We start from the raw sequence: 20266 nt of genomic DNA, 5'->3' as shown, positions 1-20266 counted from the left end.
AAAAAGGCTTATCTGATGCCTAATCAGCTGTCCTCACTAAGATTACAGCTAGAGCATCACTATTATTACAGGGTTAAGGGGTAGCAAATGGCAGGAGGGCCCGATCTTTCTCTAGAAGTGGGTTTCATCCCTCAAATCGGAACTATTTTAAGGCTGCCTTAAAAGCTTTGACATGAAGGACGTTAAATGACAAAATCCGTTGGCCAACGTCATCTGAAAAATGCCCCGGGAGCAGAGGGCTGCTTTTAGTGGGAAGTGCACTATCAAGTGGGGACAGAAGCTCAAGGGGACTTTAAGGTCAGCAAAATATCAAGTGAGCTACAGGGAGGGAGCTCTGGGGATTTCCCACAAGGCCCCGCCCCCAGCTGAGTCACCAAGCTCCCCTCTTTGAGACTTTGACCTGCAGCCCGGTTCAGCTGCAGAGCCTCAGAACTCTGAAGAGCAAGGAGAAGAATGTTCTCTGTCCTGTGATCTCAAGGTTGGTCCTTTTGGGGCAGTCGGCAGGGGGCGGGGATGGGGTGGAGGGAGGGGACTCCCAGGAGGGATAAGGATGGAAGCTTTGTTTCCTTTGTATATGTCTAGACTTTCCCCCTTTTTCTGATTTCTAGTGATTTTTATTCCATAGCCCCCTAAACAAAGATCAAGAACCTGGCCTCGAGAGATTGTTGGATTCCTGTTTTGCTATGTGATGTGCTTCAGATCACAGAACGAGCAAATACAGGTCAATGAAGACAGTGGGATAAGGAATTGAGCAGAGAGGTGCTGCAACAATTTAGCCATCAGGTGTTGAAATGCCACATGCTGTCCAGACAAAGGGGAGTGGTAACAGTGAGATGTCTTCTTATGGAGCTGAACGGTTGAAGGGTCATGGACAGATTCTCTTTTTAAGGATTATATTTTGGGGACAGCAAGCAACTGGCATTGTTGCAGGCAGGATGCTAATGTCACACATCTATGAAAGTCCCCAAAATTTCTTGCTATTGTCATTCCTGCGTTTTGGCAAAACATGTTGGAAAGTGTACTCTTAGGCGTTGGCACATCTGCACAAATCACCTGTTTAGTCACAGCTGTCTTATCCTAGAAGTTTCTCTGAATCGGCTACCTTTTCCTTAGTGTTCCCTCATTCATCGTTCCTGAAAAACTCTGAGTTAGAGTTCCTGAAAACCTATCTCCTAGGCTTGCTGGGAGGAGCGTATGATGGGCTTGCGGAATGGTACAGGCAATGGTTGAGAAGTAGTTAATGCTGAAAGGAGACACCACCTCAACCTTGGGAACTTTTACCTCTTGCAGAGAGATATTTGTGAAACCAGCTCCTTTGATTAAAATCCTTTTCGAAGCTGCTTCGCTACGAGACCTATGCAAGATTTCATCATGGGAAATGGCTACTACAACATAGTGGCTACTGTGCTGCTGGTCATGAATTTTGAGAGGACAAGATCAGTGCCGGATCCCTGCAGCAACTGTTCAGCAGGTAAGAGCTGAATCACCATGTGCTTGATCTGTTCTGTTGAAAAGAGGGTTGAGTTCATCTAGTGTTCAGGGCTAATGATTTTTTAAAAATCAAAGTATAGTTGATTTACAATGTGTTAGTTTTAAGTGTACAGCAAAGTGATTCAGTTATATATATATATATATATATATATATACACATCCATCTAAATATGTGTATGTATATATGTATATATATATATTTCTTTTTCAGATTATTTTCCATCATAGGTTATTACAAGATATTGAATATAGTTCCCTGTGCTCTACAGTAAACCCTTGTTGTCTGTTTTATATGCAGTGATGTGTATCTATTAATCCCATACTCCAAATCTACCCTCCCCCCATGAGTGATTTTTTACTCATTCATTTACAAATATTTCTTGGATGCTACATCTTAGCTGTGTGAACACAGCCTTGTCACCTAGTCTCTTGCGCCCCAGCTTCACCCTCTGCAGATGATAGGAGAACCTATCTCCTAGGCTTGCTGGGAGGAGCGTATGATGGGCTTAGAACATGCACAGCACAGGGAAAGACTTCCTCAGACATGAGCTTTGTGTGTGAGGACCTCCTTGCAGCAGGGAGTAAGCAAGTGGCAGCAGGTTTAACAGGGTGGGAAAGGAAAGAAGCACTTAGATTTCGCTGTGTTGGTAAAGGAAACTGATCTCTTCCTGAAGCCAGTCTGATTGATTTCCTTGATCAATCAAGAGAAATCATTGTTTTAATCAATAGATAAAGGAAACTGTTGTCTTTCCATTGACCTATTTGTTGCAACATCTGTATTTTGGTGTTTTTAATTCTGTGATGATGCTTGAGGCAATCTTGCAGGTGGATAATTTAAAACAGCCAACAACGGGAGTTTGGGGTTCGTAGATGCAAACTCTGACCTTTAGAATGGATAAGCAATGAGGTCCTACTGTCCAGCACAGGGAACTCTATCCAATCTCTTGGGATAGACATGATGGAGGATAATATGAGGGAAAGGATGTAGGTATATGTGTGACTGGGTCACTTTGCTGTGCAGCAGAAACAGATACAACTTTGTAAATCAACTATACTTTAATAAAAAGAAAAAAACAATAAAAAAGTAAAGCAGTCAACAAAATAAAGTCTACTGCTGCTGTGATGCCTAGAAAAAGAATCTTTGTTTCGGATTCTAGTTTTCTTGTGACCTTCCCAATGCTTTGGTGATGACTGTCCACTGTCAAACATTTACAGCTCTTGTCTCTCCTTCTTAGGTACTTTCTGTGGGAAAAACATACAAGAGCTTTGTATGCCTTGTCCCTCAAATAGTTTCTCCAGCACAAGTGGACAAAAGGCTTGTAACGTATGCAGGAAGTGTGAAGGTACGATTTAAAAGATACGTTCTTCATCCAGATGTGCTTTGGGAAGACAAGCTTTCATCCCCTCCTGTACTGAGCTCTCTTGAAAGTCTGAAGTGTCAGATACGCTGGTTCCTCTGTCCCTAGGCAGGTCCAGTAAGATAATATTGAGCTATAATGGCAACCATGGATTGAGTGGATTGAGCTATTTATCTATTCATTTATTTTTGTTTTACTTTTATTGTTTTATTGCCTTGATTTATTTACTTGAAACTTTATTTAGTTCTCTTATTCCACCACTCTTACCTCTACTTCCACCCCCACCCCCCACTGCCCGCATCTTACTAATATGGCTGCGTCCACACTCAAACGCATCGTCCCTGTTTATATTACTGTGACTGTGTAGATTTGTTTGATGCTGGTCCACCTAGTACACCATCATCTTATTTCATTTCTTGCCTAACTTATGGCTTTCCCTGTAATTTTTTTCATTTTTAATATTTTTATTTTTCCTCTTAGAGTTCATTTACAATGTTCTGTCAATTTCTGCTGTATAGCAAAGTGACCCAGTCATGCATATGTATACGTTCATTTTCTCACATTATCCTCCAGCCTGCTCCATCACAAGGGACTAGATATAGTTCTCAGTGCTATACAGCAGGATGTCTTTGCTTATCTACTCCAAATGCAATAGTTGGCATCTACTAACCCCAAACTCCCAGTCCATCCCACTCCCTCTCCCTCCTCCTTGGCAACCACAGGTCTGTTCTCCACGTCCATGAGTTTGTTTCTTTTCTGTAGACAGGTCCGTTTGTGCCGTACGCTAGATTCCACATATAAGTGATAGCGTATGGTATTTGTCTCTTTCTGACTTACTTCACTTTGGATTGAGCTTTTTAAATAAGAGAGGAGCATATTCTTTGGGACCAGAGAGGAGTTTTTAACTAGCCAAAGGTCATGATGTCTTCTATGGACACTTAAAAGTAAACATTATCCTCTGAGGACTTCGGGACCTTTAAAAGGAAAGTGAACGTGGCTTTTTTTCTTGTGGGATGTGTTTGCTTTCTGGATTTGGAGGTCAAGCGTAATGTAATGCTGGGGGACTTGGTAGGTGTTTTCAGGACCAAGAAGGAGTGTTCCTCCACCAGCAATGCAGTGTGTGAGTGCGTGCCGGGATTCCGCTGTCTGGGGGCGGGATGTGCCATGTGTGAAGAGTATTGCCAGCAAGGTCAAGAGTTAACGCAAGAAGGTAGGTGTTTCTCTTCTGTCTCGTGCAGGTTATCTACATTATCTAGGCATTCATCTGGCTTAGCTTCGCTCTTGGTCCTTTAACTACCAAATAAAACCAAGATTCATGGAACTTTCAAGGAATAAGTAGTAAACCGCTGAGTCCTGTATCTGATATTTATGAAGTTATTTTTCAATCAATGGAAATAATTGGACATCATGACATTTCTGAAAAGCCAGAATCATACCTTTTCATGCACCCTCTACGGAGGTGGACAGTACTCGAGGTACCATTTGAATAAGAACTTTGGTCTTATTAGGGTTTCATTTCCAGAAAACCTTGAACAGTCTGTGCAGGTTGTATTAAGTTAATGACTTTACTGTGGGGTTATGTCCATCGCATAATATATTCAGGAAGAATTGTTCCTCGCTTAGAAAATGCAGGAAGACCTCCTGGACAATCTGTAGAGATTGTGTTAAGTTAACGACCTTATTATTATGCGATCATGTTCATCAAAGGGAAAGTGACAAAACAATTAAAATGCATATCCTTAAAATTATGCCTTTAATTTTTACCAAAGGTTGTAAAGACTGTTCCTTTGGGACATTCAATGATGAGGAACATGGCGTCTGTCGACCCTGGACGGAGTATGTATCACTTCTTTCTTCGTAACAGAATAAAATCTTGGGGTGAACGTTTTTAAACACAAGGAATATGATCATCAGTGCTTTCTGAAACCTATCACGTACCAACATAGGAAAACACGCTAAGAGGTAGTATGAAACAATATCAGGTAATTATAACCAGATAGTCAAAGTGGGCATTTTCTCCAGAAGTAATGCCCGAACAACCAGATCAGATTTGCCTTTGGAACTTAAGAACTGTCTGCCCCAAGGCTCTTCTGTCTCCTCCCAGTCTCTTTTCTACCTCTCCCCTTCTCTCACTTATCAGCCCCCCTTCAAGGGCTCAGGACCAGCACTGATAACGTTATAGAAGGGGGTGACCTACGTTTCTTTCCCTCAAAAATGTTGACATTTACTCGGGCAAACAAGACCATCCCAGACAGTAAAAGAGCTGACAGTGCATTTTGTAGGCCTTCTTTTTTTTTCATCTGATTTTCTTACTAGAACATCTTTTTTATTATTATTTTATGTTTACATTCTATTTTTTTTTTCTTTTTATGGCCACACCTGCAGCATATGGAAGTTCGCAGACTAGGGGCTGAATCAGAGCTGCAGCTGCAGGCCTGTGCCACAGCCATGGCAACAGTGGATCCAAGCCACATCTGTGATCTGCACTGCAGCTTCCGGTAGATCTGGATCCTTAACCCACTGAGCAAGGCCAGGGATCAAACCTTCATCCTCATGGACACTCTGAACCACAATGAGAACTCCATATATTATGTTTTACAAAAGTATTGGTTCATAACAGGTTGGAAAGTGGTTTTGGGTTTCTTTTCTTTAAGTCTTTTGAAACAAATGGTTCAGAACCGTGACGTGAGCCTGCATGGACAGTGGGATTGAAGCAGGCTCTGGAGAATGGGTGGGTTTGTGGCAGGTAAAGGGACAAGACATAGGACAGTGATGATGATGGCAACGATGGCAGTGACGGCTACCATTTCTCTAGGGAGTAAGTCAGGCACATGGGGGCATTTGCTCTTTGCAGCTGTCCTGGGACATGTACATCTTATTTTTCAGGTGAGAAAGCTGAGGCTTAGAGAGATTTCCCAACTTTCCCAAGGTCATTCTGCAGAGGGGCCGGCCCCAGGGGTCAAACCCTGGTCTATCTTATGCGAACACATCATAGGATTGAGCGTTTCTAACCCTATGCTAAGTTGTCTGTCCTTCCTGTTTGCCAGAGATGGTCAAATATGCTAGAGACTGTGGGGGTGAGAGACCAAGCAGGCAATAGCCTGAACTAAGCTGTCATGCGACAGGGCTTCCCAGCTTGGGAGGAAAGACGAATCCAATTAGTAGATAGAATGGGATGAATTGTAGAGAGACATGGATGCCACTGAGAAATTGGAGGATGTCAGAGGGTCAAGTGGAAATATTTCAGAATATCTTTGCTTTGCCCACGAACCCAGATCCAGACATCTTTGTCATTAGGCAGCTATACTGGGCGGAAAACAGCAGTCTTTTTCATTAGAATGCTCTGTACCTGAATTAATTACGTGAACTCTTTTCATTGGACTGTCTAAGCTGTTCTTTGGCTGGAAAGCCTGTCCTCATGAATGGGACGAAGGCAAGAGACGTGGTGTGTGGACCAAGGCCAACGGACTTCTCTCCAGGTACACCTTCCACCACCATGCCTGTCCCCGGGGGAGAGCCGGGTAAGCTAGTTTGTTGCTGCTCAATCAAAGAGAATGCATCATGGCCATCTGATGGGTATCCGCATCACTCCAGAAACGTGGTGTCTTGCATCTCTGCCTGCGGCAGATACCTCCGATGTGGCACAAGGCTTGTTCATTCTGGCTTCCAGGAGCGATCCATTTCCCCAGCTGTTCATCCCTCAGTCTGAGTTACACGATAGTGAGCAGACTCTACACACCTGATCCAAACAGACACTAGATCTTTGATAACGCCAAATCATGGCAATTAGGGAGTCCCGTGTCTTCTAACATAGAAAGGCCAAACCACTTCCTTTTTGTAAACTTTTCCCTCTAGGAAAATAATTAAAGTTTTTTTTTTTAAGTTTTCTTAACAAGCAGGCAACTTTATTAAGATAGCTGGTTGAGATGCCCAAGGCACCCCTTCGTATGCTTAAGAGTTTTTAAATGCAGATCTAAACATAAGCATATTTGCAGACTTATGTTTTTTGCCTGAATTTTTCCTTATGCTCTTTTTTTTTTAAGGTCACACTTCCCATGTCATCATCTTCTTTCTTGCACTGATGTCAACTGCAGTCTTTGTCCTGGTATCCTACCTGGCGCTCCGTTTCTCTGTTGTTCAACAGGGCAGGAAGAAACTCCTGTATATAGTCAAACAACGTAAGTTGAACATAAAAGTGTCAGATATGAGATTTTCGAGGCAAGGCTTTTTACAGTAGCAAGGAAAAAATGATTTCTTTTTAAAGTTATGGAAGCTGGGTTAGTATGGCACAATGGTTATCCAGCATGACAAAGGACGTTTGGCAATGTCTGGAGACAGGTTGGTGGTCACAGTCTAAGGACTGTGGAGGGAGCACTCCTGGGATGTGGTAAGTAGAGGCCAGTGATGTTGCTAAATCCTCCTGCAACGTACAGGACAGCCTCTCGCAACAGAGTGATCCAGCCCCAGATATCAGTGGTGCTAAATCAGAGAAAGCCTGGTGATACCACGACACATCAGAGGTTTCCAGAAGAATGACTGTTTCAAGTATGCCAAAGCATTGGACAACTGTGTACGTGTGTGTGTGTGCGTGCGTGTGTGTGTGTGTGTGTGTGTGTGTGTGTGTGCGCGCGCGTGTCCAGTCAGTTGTGGATACAGGACACTGACAAAGAGGAATCAAAAATAACCTTTGCCCATCCAGCATTAACCCTTTGGCTAAGAAATGGCCTTCGCCTGAGCTAAGCCCACACATGGAAGAAGGCCTGGAGAACTAGGAGGGAGTTGAAGTGGGTTTAGTGAGACGGATTATGAAGACACCGATCAGGATTAAGAAATTACAATAATGGATTCCATTCATGAAACAGGCTATCTAACAAGCTGGCAAGTGCCTGGCACAGAGTCAGCACTCGCTAGACAAAAGCTATTAACATTTATCCCAAAAGGCTTCTAGGAGTTCCCCCTTTGGCTCAATGGAGTAAGAACCCAAGTAGTATCTGTGAGGATCCCTGGCCTCACTCAGTGGATTAAGGATCCGGCATCGCTGCAAGCTTCGGCCAATGTGGCTCGGATCCAGAGTTGCCATGGCTGTGGTGTAGGCTGGCAGCTGCAGCTCCAATTCAACTCCTAGCAGGGGAACTTCCATATGCTGCAGGTGTGGCCCTTAAAAAAGAAAACAAAAAACGAACAAGGCTTACAAATGGGAGCCACTTGCATTTTGTCTTGGAGGAGGGCAGCACCAGAGAGGACGGGCTAGCCTTATGAAGAGGGACTCATATATGAGACGCTCTTCATGTATGGACGCTATGGTATAGCCAAGACCACTGCAATAAGACTGGAGAGCACCTACTCATAGGTTGTTATAAACATATGAGGAAAAGGATTTTCCTCACGTCTTCTCTAAAAATGCCGTACACTAATTTGCATAAAAGTTCTCTTTGAAAACAATATTAAACCTTTAACATCGTGAAATATAACATACAGGAAAGAGTACATAACAGGTCAGGGTTAACAACTCGTAACGTGAACTCTTCGCAGGTCAAGAAACAGACCTTTATCTGCTCCCCGGAAGTCCTTCATGTGCTCCTTCCAGATGAACTCCCCCCCCCCCACGTTGGTGCTAAACCACATCCAGATCTTTGTGGGGTTCACTTCCTTTCTCTTATTTTTAGCTTTGCTGCCTAAGAACACGGTTTACTTTGGCAGCTTGCGAAGGTCAGACTAGTGGAGTCACACCGTCTCTGTTTTCCTTCCCCTTTCACTCAACGTTGCGTCTTTTTGATTCAGCCATGTGTTGCATGTCTCTTTTATTGATTTCTCTTGTTGAATCCTTTCCTACAGGATGACGGTCTCTGGGCTTGTTGATCCATCCTAAGGTTCCTGGATGCTCGGGTTGGGCTGTCACAGACAACTTGGGGCTCTTGTAGACAATGATTTTGTCTAGGTATCTCAGTACACATAAGCACCTGTTTCGTCACTGTGGTTTTTTTTTTTTTTTTTAAGCTAGGTAAAAAAATATTGCTGGAATATGGGGAATGTGTTTCATGGTCCTTAGTACCAGGTTTGCCAAACTATTTTCCAGAATGGTAAAACCCTATTCATGCTTCCCCAGCAGTGTATGAGAGGTTTTTTTCTGTTTTGTTTTGTTTTTTTTTTTTTTGCTCCAATCCTTGCTGACACTGAGTATGATCAGACGTCTTAATTTTTATCTGTCTGGTGGGTGTGTTGTAGTATCTTGCGGTTTTAATTTGCATTTCCCTGATTACTCTTGAGATTGGACATCTTTTCATGTTATGTTAGTCATGCGGCTTTCCTCTCTTGCAAAGTGCCTGATCCCAGGGTGTTGTTTGTCGATTTCTTCTTAACCTAGAGGAATTTTTTAGTCTACTGTTCATGTGCTGCAAATACCGTTCCCCACTCTGTGGTTTGTTCTCTGATTCTCTTTTTGAGGTCTAAACCTCTAAGTTCTCACTGACACCTCTGATTGAAACAACGACCCTCCCAGCTTCACCTCAAATGACAATAAAGGTCTTTACACGATGATTTTCAAAAGTGTTTATGAGTAATTAGTGAGTGGCAATGGAACCATAATCCATTTTTTCAAAATTTTAGGTTATTTTTAAAAAACGTTCCATTTTGAAATAGAGATTCACAGGCAGTTGTAAAGAGAGTACAGAATAGTGTCCTGTGCCATTCATGCTGTCACATCGTATGTGACCACAGTACAGTCTCAAAACCAGGCATTTGACACTGGCACCTTGTGTATGTTTAATTGCATTTTATGACATGTCCTGTAACCACCAGCGCAATCAAAACACAGAACTATTGCATCGCCCCAAGGATCTCTTTCTGCTAGTCCTTTTTACTTACATCCACCTCTTCTCGCCACCATTCCCAACCCCTCCTACCTACGAATCTGTTTTCCGTCTCTGTAATTTTGCCATTTCAAGAGTGTTATATTGTACAGGCTGTAAATGGATCACAAACATGTGACCTCTTAAGACTGGCTTTTCCCACTCAGCTTAATGCCATTGAGATCCATCTGAGTTGTGTGTTTCAATAGTTTCATCTTTTTTATTGCCGAGTAGTATTTCATGGTGTGAATGCATTTACCTGTTGAAAGACATTTTGGTTGTCTCTAGTTTTTCATTATGACATTAGAGCAGCTATGAATCATCACGTATAGGTCTTGCGTGGACATAAGTCTCCGTATCTCTAAGATAAATGTCCAGGAGAGCAATCACTGGGTCGTATGGTAAGTGGGTATTAGCTTTTTAAGAAACTACTAACTTCCAGAGGAGTTGCATCATTTTACATGCCACCGGCCATGCATGAGAGATTGCGTTGCTCCTCATCCTTGCCAGCATTTTGAGTTGTCACACTTTTTTATTTCATCTGTTCTCATAGGTATGTAGTCCTATCTTATTGTGGTCTTAACCTGCCTTTCCCGAAGGGTGGAACATCTTTTCATGTACTCATTTTCCATCTGCATATCTTCTTCAGTGAAATGTTCCTTCGTGTCTTTTGCCCATTTTCTTTTTGCTTCCTTCCTTTCTTTCTTTTTTCTTCCTTCCTTCTTTCCCCCTTCCATCCCTTCATCCCTCCCTTCCTTCCTCTCTTTCTTTCTTTCTTGGTGCTGCTCCTGCAGCATATGGAAACTCCCAGGCGAGGGGGCAAATCAGAGCTGCAGCTGCCAGCCTATACCACAGCCACAGCAACGCCAGATCCTTAACCCACGGAGGGAGGCCAGGGATCGAACCGCATCCTCATGGATACTAGTTGGGTTCGTTACTGCTGAGCCACAAGAGGAGCTCCTCTTTCGCCCATTTCCTAATTAGATTGTTTGTTCGGGAGTTCTTTGTATCTCCTAGATATAAGTCCTTTGTCAGATATGAGATTTGTAAGGACAGTCTCCCAGTCTGTGGCTTGCCTTTTCATCCTCTTCACATGGTCTTCCAGAGAGAAAAAGCTTTTAATTTTGGTGAAGTCCAGTTGGCCATTTCCCCCCATTTTTTTCATGGAGTCATGCTCTGGGAACTCTTCATGAAATCTTAAGCCCCAAATATTTACACTTCCTCCTATGTTTTCTTCCACATGTCTTACATTTAAATCTATGCTTCATTTTAAGTTGAGTTTTGGAGAAGGTGTGAGGGGTTCAGGTCAAGACTTTTTTTCTGCTGGTGGATGCCCGTGACTTCATTTGCAGAAGAGATCACTGATTTTGCACTTTTGTCAGGCATCCGCTGCCTGTCCTTGTGTGGGGGCTATTTCTGGTTTCTGTCTTTGGTTCCACTGACATGTGTGTTTCTTTCAGCCAGTCTTGGTTACGGGAGCTGTGAAAGCAAGTCTTGAAATTGGGTAGAGCAGAGAGTAGGTCCTCCCATGCTCTCCTTCTTTTTTGAAATTGTCTTCGCTGTTCCAGTTCCCTGCAGTTCAGTACACATTTTAGGATAATCTTATCTCTACCTACAGAACATCAGCTGGGATTCTGAGCAGCTGTGTTAAGTCAGTGTATCAGTTCGAGGAGCATTGACGTCCTCACTAGGGTAGCCCTTCCAGTCCATGAACACCGTATGTCTCTCCCTTTACGCATATTTTTTCTTCGACTTCTTTCATCTGCATTTTGCAGTTTTCAGTATACAAGTCCTGCATATGTTTTGTGAAATTGGGCCTTAGCATTTAACTTTAACAATTGCAAATGATATTGGATCCTACCTTTTGGTTTCGATACATTCATTGCTAGCATGCAGAAATTCAACTGGTTTTTGTAGACTGTTTTTTTGGATCCTGTGGTTTTCCTGAATTCACTAGTTCTAGGATATTTTGTAGATTCATTGGACTTTTCTGCATAGACCATAGTGTCATCTGCAAATATGCACAGTTTTATTTTTTCATTTCCAACCTATTTATTTCTTTTTCTTGCCTCATTTTGCTGGCTAGACTACTATCCAGTCCTATGCTGAATAAGAGTGGGTGAGGGTGCCTTGCTTCTTATCTTAGGGGGAAAGCAGTCTTTTACCAGTAAGTATGATGTGAACTATAGATTTTTAGGAGATAGTCTTTATCAAGTTGAAAATTTCCTCCTCTATTTATAGTATTCTGAGGATTTTTTTTTAAATTGTGAATGAGTGTGGCATTTTGTCAGATGCGTTTCCTGCATCAATTGATTTGATTATGTGATTTTTCTTCTTTAGCCTATTAAAATGGTAAATTATGAGGATTCATTTTTTGAAACTGAGCCAGCCTTGCAACCCTGGACTAAGCTCCACTTCGTCATAGTATATAATGTTTTTTCTTCTTTGGCTGCCCCCATGGCATATGGAAGTTCCTGGGCCAGGGATCTTGTCTGAGCCCCAGCTGCAACCTATGCCACAGCTGTAACAATGCTGGGTCCTTAACCCACTGCACCACAGGGGGAACTCCTAGTTATTTTTATATATTACTAAATCTTCTTTGCTAATATTTTGTTAGGAATTTTTGCAGCTGTATTCATGAGGGATATTGATCTGCAGTTTTCCTTTCTAGGACTGTCTTTGTCTGTTTTTCTGGTACCAGGATAAAATATCAAATAAGGTGGGACATGTTCCCTCTTCTGAAAGAGATTGTGTGGAATTGGTGTTAACTCTTCTTTGATTAGTTTGTAGACTTGTCTAGTGAAATATCTGGACCTGGAGAGTCCTTTTTTGAGCTCTTTAATTGCAAATTCAATTTCCTTAATAATTATAGGACATTCAAGTTATTTGATTCCTATTGAGTGGATTACGGTCATATATGTTTTGGGGGGACTTTGTCCATTTCATCTGAGTTGGCAGGTTTATGTATGTAAGTTATTTAAATCATTCCTAACTATCCTTTTGTTATATGCAGAGTCTGTAGTATCACCTACTGATATTGGTTATGTGTGTCTTCTCTTTTTTTCTGAATCCATTTTGGTAGAAATTTGTTCACTTTATGGATCTTTTCGAAGAATCAGCTCTTTGTTTCATTGATTTTTCTCTGCTGCCTTTCTGTTTTCAGTGTCACTAACTTTTGCTTTTGCCTTTATTACTTCCTTTCTTCTGCTTGCTTTGAATGTATTTTGTTCTTTTTCTATCTAGCTGGGAGATTATGGTATTGGTTTGAGACTTTTCCTCTTTCTCCTACAAGAACTTCACATTATAAATCTACTTTCCAGGACTGAATAAGCTGTGCCCACACATTTTTATGTGTAGTTTTTCCATTTTCATTCAGTTTGATGTACTTTTTGTAGAGTTCCCTTCAGAGTTCCTCTTTAACCTAATTGGTTATTTAAAGTGTGTTTTTTAGTTTCCAAGTATTTAATGATTATTCCGTTTTCTTTCTTTTTGTTGTTGATGTCTATTTTAATTCTGTTATAATAAGAGGACCCACTCTGTATGATTTCAGTTCTTTTAAATTTGTTGAGGTTGGGTTCATGGTCAAGGTCATGGTCTCTCTTGGTCTATGTTCCATTGACCCTTGAAAAGAATGTGTGTTCTGATGGGTGGAGTGTTCTAAAAGTATTGATTTGATCCTGTTGATTGGTGATGTTGTTGAGTTCTATATCCTTGCAGATTTCCTGTCAAGTTGTTCTAACAACTCTTGGGAGAGGGCCATTTCATTCTTCAAATATAATTGTGGATTTGGCTGTTTCTCTTCTCAGTTTTATCGGTTTTGCTTTTTCTATTTTGCAGTTCTGTTGTTTGGTGTATACATGTTGAGTGTTGCTATGTCTTCTTGGTGAATTGACTCTTTTAAAATTATGTACGGCCCCTCCCTGTGTCTGGTAGTTTCCTTTGCTCTGAAGTCTACTTTATCTGCTTTTTAAAAATTAATGTACACATAATATATCTTTTTGCATCCTTTTACTTTCAACCTTCTGACATTTTTATATTGGAAGTGAATTTCTTCAGATACCATATAGTGGTCACACTACTGATTTCTGTCTTTTAATTGTTACATTCAAACAATGTATATTTAATGTAATTAATTACATGTTAGGGCTTGAGATGCTATTTTGGTGTTTTGTTTTGTTTTCTGTTTGTCTTCTCTGGTTGTCATTTCTGTTTTCTTTTTTCTGCATTCCTATGGATTACTTAAAATTTTTTTAGAATTCCATTTTGATGTATCTATGTATTTTTGGAGTATATCTCTTTGTAGAGCTCTTGTAGTTGTTGTTCTAGTTCTTATACATAATTTAATCATGGTCTGCCAGTAACAACATTTTAGCGGTTTGAATGAAGTTTAGAAATCTTACCTCCCTTTACATCCTTTTAACCCCCTCCAAATTATAGTATACGTGTCTTTGATATTTCTGCTACATACTTTGAGAACCATATTAGACAGTGATATAATTTTTGCTTCAACTCTCAAACAGGATTTAGAACACTCAAGAGAAGAAAGGTCTAATGTCTTCACCCATATATTTGCTCATTCTGTGGTTCTTTCTTCCTTCCTCATGTTCTGAGAGTCCTTCTTTTGCCATTTCTCTTCTGTTTAGAGAATTTCTTTTAGCCAATATTTTAGGGCAGGTTTTCTTTTGTTTGAGAATTTCTTTATTCCCCCTTCATTCCTGAAAGATATTTTCAGTGGATATAGAATTTGGGGTTTACAATTCTTTCCTTTCAGCATTTGAAAAGTGTGGTGCCACTTCTGGTTTTCATGGTTTCTGTTAAGAAATTCACTGTCATTCAACTTGTTTTTCCTATATAAGCAACGTGTTACTTCTCTCTGGCTGCTTTCAAGAGTTCTTTTCTTTCTTCCCCCTTTCTTTCTTTCTCTCTTTCTTTTTCTTCTGTTTTCAGAGTTTCTTTGGATTATCTTGTTTCAGATTCACTTAGCTTCCTGATCTGTAAGTTTGTGTATTTTTCCATATTGGGGAAATTTTCAGGCATTGTTTCTTCAAGAACTTTTTCAGCCCTCTTCTCTTTCTCTTCTTCCAGAACTCCAAAGACGTGAATACTCAGACATTTCTGTTGTTTTGTTCTGTTTGCTATAGTCACACGTGTCCTTGAGGCTCTGTTCCTTTTTTCCCAGTTTTGTCCCTGTTGCCCAGATTAGGTAATGATTCTTTCCTTTATCCTTTCCATTCTTGTGCTGAACCCATTTGCTGATTTTTAAAATTTTTGGTTATTGTTACTTTTTCGGTTCTAAAATCACCACCTGGTTCTTTTAAAATGTCTTCTATTTCTTTTTCGTTTGTTTCAAATGTGTTCCCGGTTGCTTATAAAAGCATCTTTATGAAGGCTGCTTTAAACTCCTTGCCACATTGTACATCAACTGTCATAAAAATAAATAAATCAAAATACAGTCCTTGCCAGATAATTCTAACATCTATATCACCTAGATGCAAACATTTGTTGTCTTTTCTTATTCTAGTGGAGCTCTTCCTGGTTCTTAGAATGACAAGCGATTTTTTTTTTTTTTTTTTGGTCTTTTTAAAGCCACACCCATGGCATGGGGAAGTTCCCAGGCTAGAAGTCGAATTGGAACCGCAGCTGACAGACTATAGCGCAGCCACAGCAAGGCCATATCTGAGCTGCATCTGTGACCTACACACAGCTCACAGCAACACCAGATCCTTAACACACTGAGCAAGGCCAGGGATCGAACCCACATCCTCATGGATACCAGTCAGGTTTGTTACCACTGAGCCATGATGGGAACTCCCTGACAAGTGGTTTTTGATTGAAACCCAGATGTGGGATATGATGTTCTCAGGCTTTGGAAATAAGTGAAAGCTTGTGTTTATTCAAGCTTCCTCTGACACCACTCCAACAGAGGATGGAAGATGCTGCCAGGTGGGAGTGGAAGTCCAGGTCAGGGGTGAGGGATCCTTGTTATTGCTCAACATGTGTGGGAGTTCAGACTCCCAGTCAAGCCCTCAGTGATGCTACTCTGGCTGAAAGGAGGAACGGTGCTTTGTTCCCCACATGGGGTGGCCTCATTACCAGAGAGTGGTTGTCAAGTCCTAGCCCTCCACTAAGACTCATCTGATGCTACCCCAGTGAGGATAAGGCAGTGAGCCTTGAGAGACCTTGGCAAGGGTGTGAGTCTAGACTCCTTGCTGTGTCTTTAGTGCTGGGCTTTGGTATGGGACCATAGTTGTGTTTTTTTGTTTTTTGTTTTTTCTGTGTTGTTTTGCTAGAGTAGAACAGTGATTATCTAAAAGTTTTCAGTCTTATTACTTTGATCCTTTGCTGGTTTTGTAGTTAGAGAGAACAGGATGTTCTTGGGGAATTAAAAAAAAAAAAACAAGGAGTTCCCGTTGTGTGGCTCAGTAGGTTAAGAATCTGACTAGTATCCCTAGTGGGTTTGATCCCTGGCCTCATTCAATGGATTAAGGATCTGGTATTGCCACAGCTGTGGCATAGATGGAAGATGTGGCTCCAATCTGGCATTGCTGTGGTGATGGCATAGGCCAGTAGTTGCAGCTCTGATTTGACCCGTAGCCTGGGAACTTCTAGGAGTGGCCCTAAAAAGAAAAGATAAAATAAAATAAGATTAGATAAAATAAAATAAAATAATAAATAAAATAAAATTAAAAGTAGCCTATACCTGTTGACTTTCTGGGTTGCCAACTTCTCCAGTTCCCAGTCTGGGGCATATGAGGTGGAAAGAATACCCAGGGAACTCAAAGCCATGTTTTTTCTTGGATTCCAAAATCCTTAGCTGCTCTGCTTTCTTACCACCTTTCAACTTCTTCTTATGTTTGTTCTATATAACATGTCCAACATTTTCAGCAATACTTGGCAGAAAGAACAGGAAAACATATGATTATGTTTCCAGAAGCAGATTTCCCTTTTAAAATTAATCTCTGACACTATTTCAAAAGAAAGGTATCTCATTGTTATTTCTGAATGTCTTGCCAGTCTTTCCTAATTTCTTGGAGATAGTGTGCTTGTTGGGTTTTGGTTATTTTTTTAGTTAAGAAGCATCTGAGGTTGGGGTAGGGCCTTTTGCTTTGTCAGGCTATAAAAATACATCTGACTAGAATGTGTGTGTGTGTGTGTGTGTGTGTAAGAGAGAGAGAGAGAGATTTACTGGTGGGCTTGGGTGTGGGGCCACAGGTATATATGTTTGCGTGTATGTGTGTGTGTGTGTGTGTGTATCTTTCTTTCTATGGCCACACATGCAATATATGGAAGTTCCCAGGCTATGGATTGAATTAGAGCTGCAGCTGTAGGCCTGTGCCACAGCCACAGAAATGCTGGATCCAAGCTACCTCTGTAGCCCATGCCACAGCTTGTGGCAACACTGGATCCTTAACCCACTGAGCGAGGTCAGGGATTGAACCTGCGTCCTCACAGACCCTATGCAGGGTTCTTGACCTACTGAGCCACAATGGGAACTCACACACACACACACACACACACACACACACACACACACACACACGCAGGTACTCATATATGTATATATATATATAATATAAAATATGTGTTAGGATTAAGAAACGTTCAGCCATAACACAAATGCTTTAACATGTAAATGAGAACCTGGAAGTGGGTGCATAAATCAGTTCTTCACTTGCTAATTAAAGGAAGTAGTAGAAGTATTTTTAACATCTTGGTGCCATAAGCATTTCATTCAAAAGAAACCACTTAACGTGTAAAATCTAAATAACCCTCAAGATTAGCACATGTGCTGCTGACTTGAAACTGCTGTTACATTTGGCATATGACTAATTTTATGCTATAGTGAGTCACACCCAAGACTGTTTTCAGCCTTCGCAGATAATAAAGAAACTAGCTTTTTAGCACCAATAAAAAAGTATTTGGCCACAAGAAAAAAAAAATCTTAAATAATTTTGGAAACCATTTCTATTTGTTATGACCGCTCTTGCTGGTGACCTTGTTCAAATTCCAGCTGAGAACGTTTGCTGTTTAGAGAGATGTTCCCACAAATGTGATTTATGGACAAATGACTGTTACACAATCAAAACAGACAACCCAAGATAACTCTCTTCACAATTACTTTTTAGCGTTTCTGAAGCCAGCGCAAACGGTCCAAGAGGAAGATGCCTGCAGCTGCCGGTTTCCAGAAGAAGAGGAAGGCGAGTGTGAACTATGAATCGGAAATCCAGAGAGGTGCTGGGACTCTCTTGAAAAGACTCACAGGAGAACTATGGGGGACCCCGCTAGCACATCTTTTCTAAATTGCACCATCCCAGAGAGGACCCAGAAGGACCCCAATCTTTTTTTTCTAAATGCTCATGAGTTGGCCTTTAAAGATGTACCCCTTGTAACAGAACCAAGCACGGGACAGAACTGATGGCATTTCCTAGATACGGTTTAAGGGGCGTGGGCTACGTTTCTTGAAATCCAAAGAGAATTATTTCTTAAATTTGATCTTGAAGGCCAATGGTACAGCTAAAAATTATAATCACAGTCAATTCCAATTTTTTTCTTTTTTTAGATGCCAACCCAACATAAGGCAATAAGCCATAAGATGCAGGAAATATCCTCGACCAGATGTTCCCTTGGCTCAGTCATCCAGCGCAATGATGTCCTCCTCTGTCTGGGGGAGAAGGACAACAGTCATCATTATTGCTCTAGTTTGGGGTCAAGAGGAAAAAAAAAAAAAACCCCAACTTGCCCAAAACCCAGACCTTGAGGAAGAGTTTTGGAAAGAATCCAATGTCCCCGTATAACCTGAGGTCCTCTTCATCTTCCCGTCTTCTGCCTTTGTCCTCCTGTCTTCGGAGCCAGGGCTTCCTTTTTTTTTTTTTTTTCTTTTTAATTCTTAAAACTTTACTAAGGGAATTCCCACTGTGGCTCAGCAAGTTATAAGCCCAATTGCTATCCATGAGGATGCAGGTTCAATCCCTGGCCTCGCTCAGTGGATTGCGGATCTGGCATTTCCGTGAGCTGGGGCGTCCGTTGCAGACTTGGCTTGGATCTGGCGTGGTTGTGGCTGTGGCTGTGGTGTAGGCTGGCAGCTGCAACTCTGATTCAACCCCTGGCCTGGGAACTCCCTTATGCCCCACAAGCGGCCCTAAAAAGCAGAATAATAATAATAATAAAAAAAGCCCTTTAGCAGTAATATATGAAACAGGAATGAATGCATAGCCCAGCCAGAGCGCCGGAGCAGAAGCTGCCAAACACCTACAAGGCCAAATCTGAGATGTGTGTGGCTTCTGAGCTAAGGATGATTTTTACATGTTTAAACAGGTAAAAGCAAATCAAAATCGGCATAATATCTCATGGCGTGCAAAATTATATGAAATGCAAATTTCAGAGTCTGTAAGCAGTTTTTCGTGGAGCACCTAACCACGGTCAGGTGGCCTTTGCATTACAACCGCAGAGCTGAGTATTTGGAACAGAGACTGAATGGCCCACACAGCCTAGAATATTTAATAACTGACTCTTTAGAGGGTCAGAGTCAAGGTCAGAGCATCCATCTGTGTGCCGCTTCCCTCTTCATCTCCTGCCTACCTCCCTCCCTCCCCCAACCCCAGGCAACTTTCCTCAAGAATGTTGTCATCAAGCCCTCACTTAAAAAAAAAATCATTTACCGTATTATTATGAACACAACTATTTTATTTAGTTTTGTTTGTTTTTGAGCTTTCTGAGCATGGTATTGTGCTCTATGGAAACTTACTGGGCTTTACCTATTCAAAAGTATATTTATCATCACGTTACTGTGTGTCGCGAGAACGCTTTCATTTTGGCTGCTGTATTGTTTTGCAAATATACCATTATTTATCAACCCACTCTGGACCAAAGGACATTTGGGTTGTTTCCAGGTGTTTTTTGCAATGACGGACGATGTCGCTATGAAGGTTCCTTGATGTGATTCCCATTTCAGAGTATCTCTAGGGTAGAAAACTTTCTAGACCTCAGGGCATATGAATGTTCAACTTTATGAGCTGGTATCTGTATCAGTAAGGAGATTTTATAGATATTATATAAATTTATAAATATATGTGTGTGTGTATATTTATAAATACATATGTATGTATATATATGTTTTTTTCCCCTGTGCCCAAGGCATGCAGAAGTTACCGGGCCAGGGGTCGAACCCCCACCACAGCAGTGACTCAGGCCACAGCAGTGACAACACTGGATCCTAAACTACTAGGCCACTAAGGAACTCCTGGATATATTAAATAATGCAGCAATAACACACCCTCCGCCCCCCAAATCTTCATGGATTTACAACCAAACAACAGAGGTGGACTTCTGGCTGTCGTTACCTGCCTGTTGTAGGCTGGCTGCGGGCCTGTTCTAGCTTAGTTCACTCTGGGATTTTGGTGAGGGGAGCAGCTTCGACTTGGCACATTGGCCATCTCATGATAAAGGAACACAGGTCACTTTCTCACATGTCATTCGTTAGATTCTAACTTTTAGAAAAAGCTATGCAGCCAAGCTGGGCATCAGTAGAGCAGAAAGTATAAACTTCAGGGAATTCCTCTCGTGGCGCAG

The 20266-nt window shown here is 41.4% G+C and overlaps 1 protein-coding gene across 5 annotated transcripts; it reads left to right on the top strand.

The window, feature by feature from the left end:
- Nucleotides 332–19554, top strand: TNFRSF9 (TNF receptor superfamily member 9). Of its 5 annotated transcripts, none has more exons than XM_013998943.2 (9): nt 332–478; nt 1291–1471; nt 2727–2834; nt 3922–4059; nt 4619–4685; nt 6240–6328; nt 6893–7027; nt 17824–17929; nt 18258–19554. In XM_013998943.2, exons 2-8 carry the CDS (start codon nt 1357–1359, stop codon nt 17910–17912), a joined length of 741 nt encoding a protein of 246 aa, XP_013854397.1. In that variant the 5' UTR covers nt 332–478; nt 1291–1356; the 3' UTR covers nt 17913–17929; nt 18258–19554.

This window comes from Sus scrofa, chromosome 6, assembly GCF_000003025.6.
Source record: "Sus scrofa isolate TJ Tabasco breed Duroc chromosome 6, Sscrofa11.1, whole genome shotgun sequence".
Taxonomy (NCBI): Eukaryota; Metazoa; Chordata; class Mammalia; order Artiodactyla; family Suidae; genus Sus; species Sus scrofa.
This window is presented reverse-complemented; position numbering and strand designations above follow the sequence as displayed.

What these genes read in the sequence shown, in the direction of transcription:
- TNFRSF9 (XM_013998942.2), top strand. Translation starts at nt 1,357, where the DNA reads ATGCAAGATTTCATCATGGGAAATGGCTACTACAACATAGTGGCTACT. An exon ending in CTGCAGCAACTGTTCAGCAG is followed by an intron (nt 1,472 to 2,726) that starts GTAAGAGCTGAA and finishes TCTCCTTCTTAG; the next exon opens with GTACTTTCTGTGGGAAAAAC. An exon ending in GTCTGTCGACCCTGGACGGA is followed by an intron (nt 4,686 to 6,239) that starts GTATGTATCACT and finishes GGACTGTCTAAG; the next exon opens with CTGTTCTTTGGCTGGAAAGC.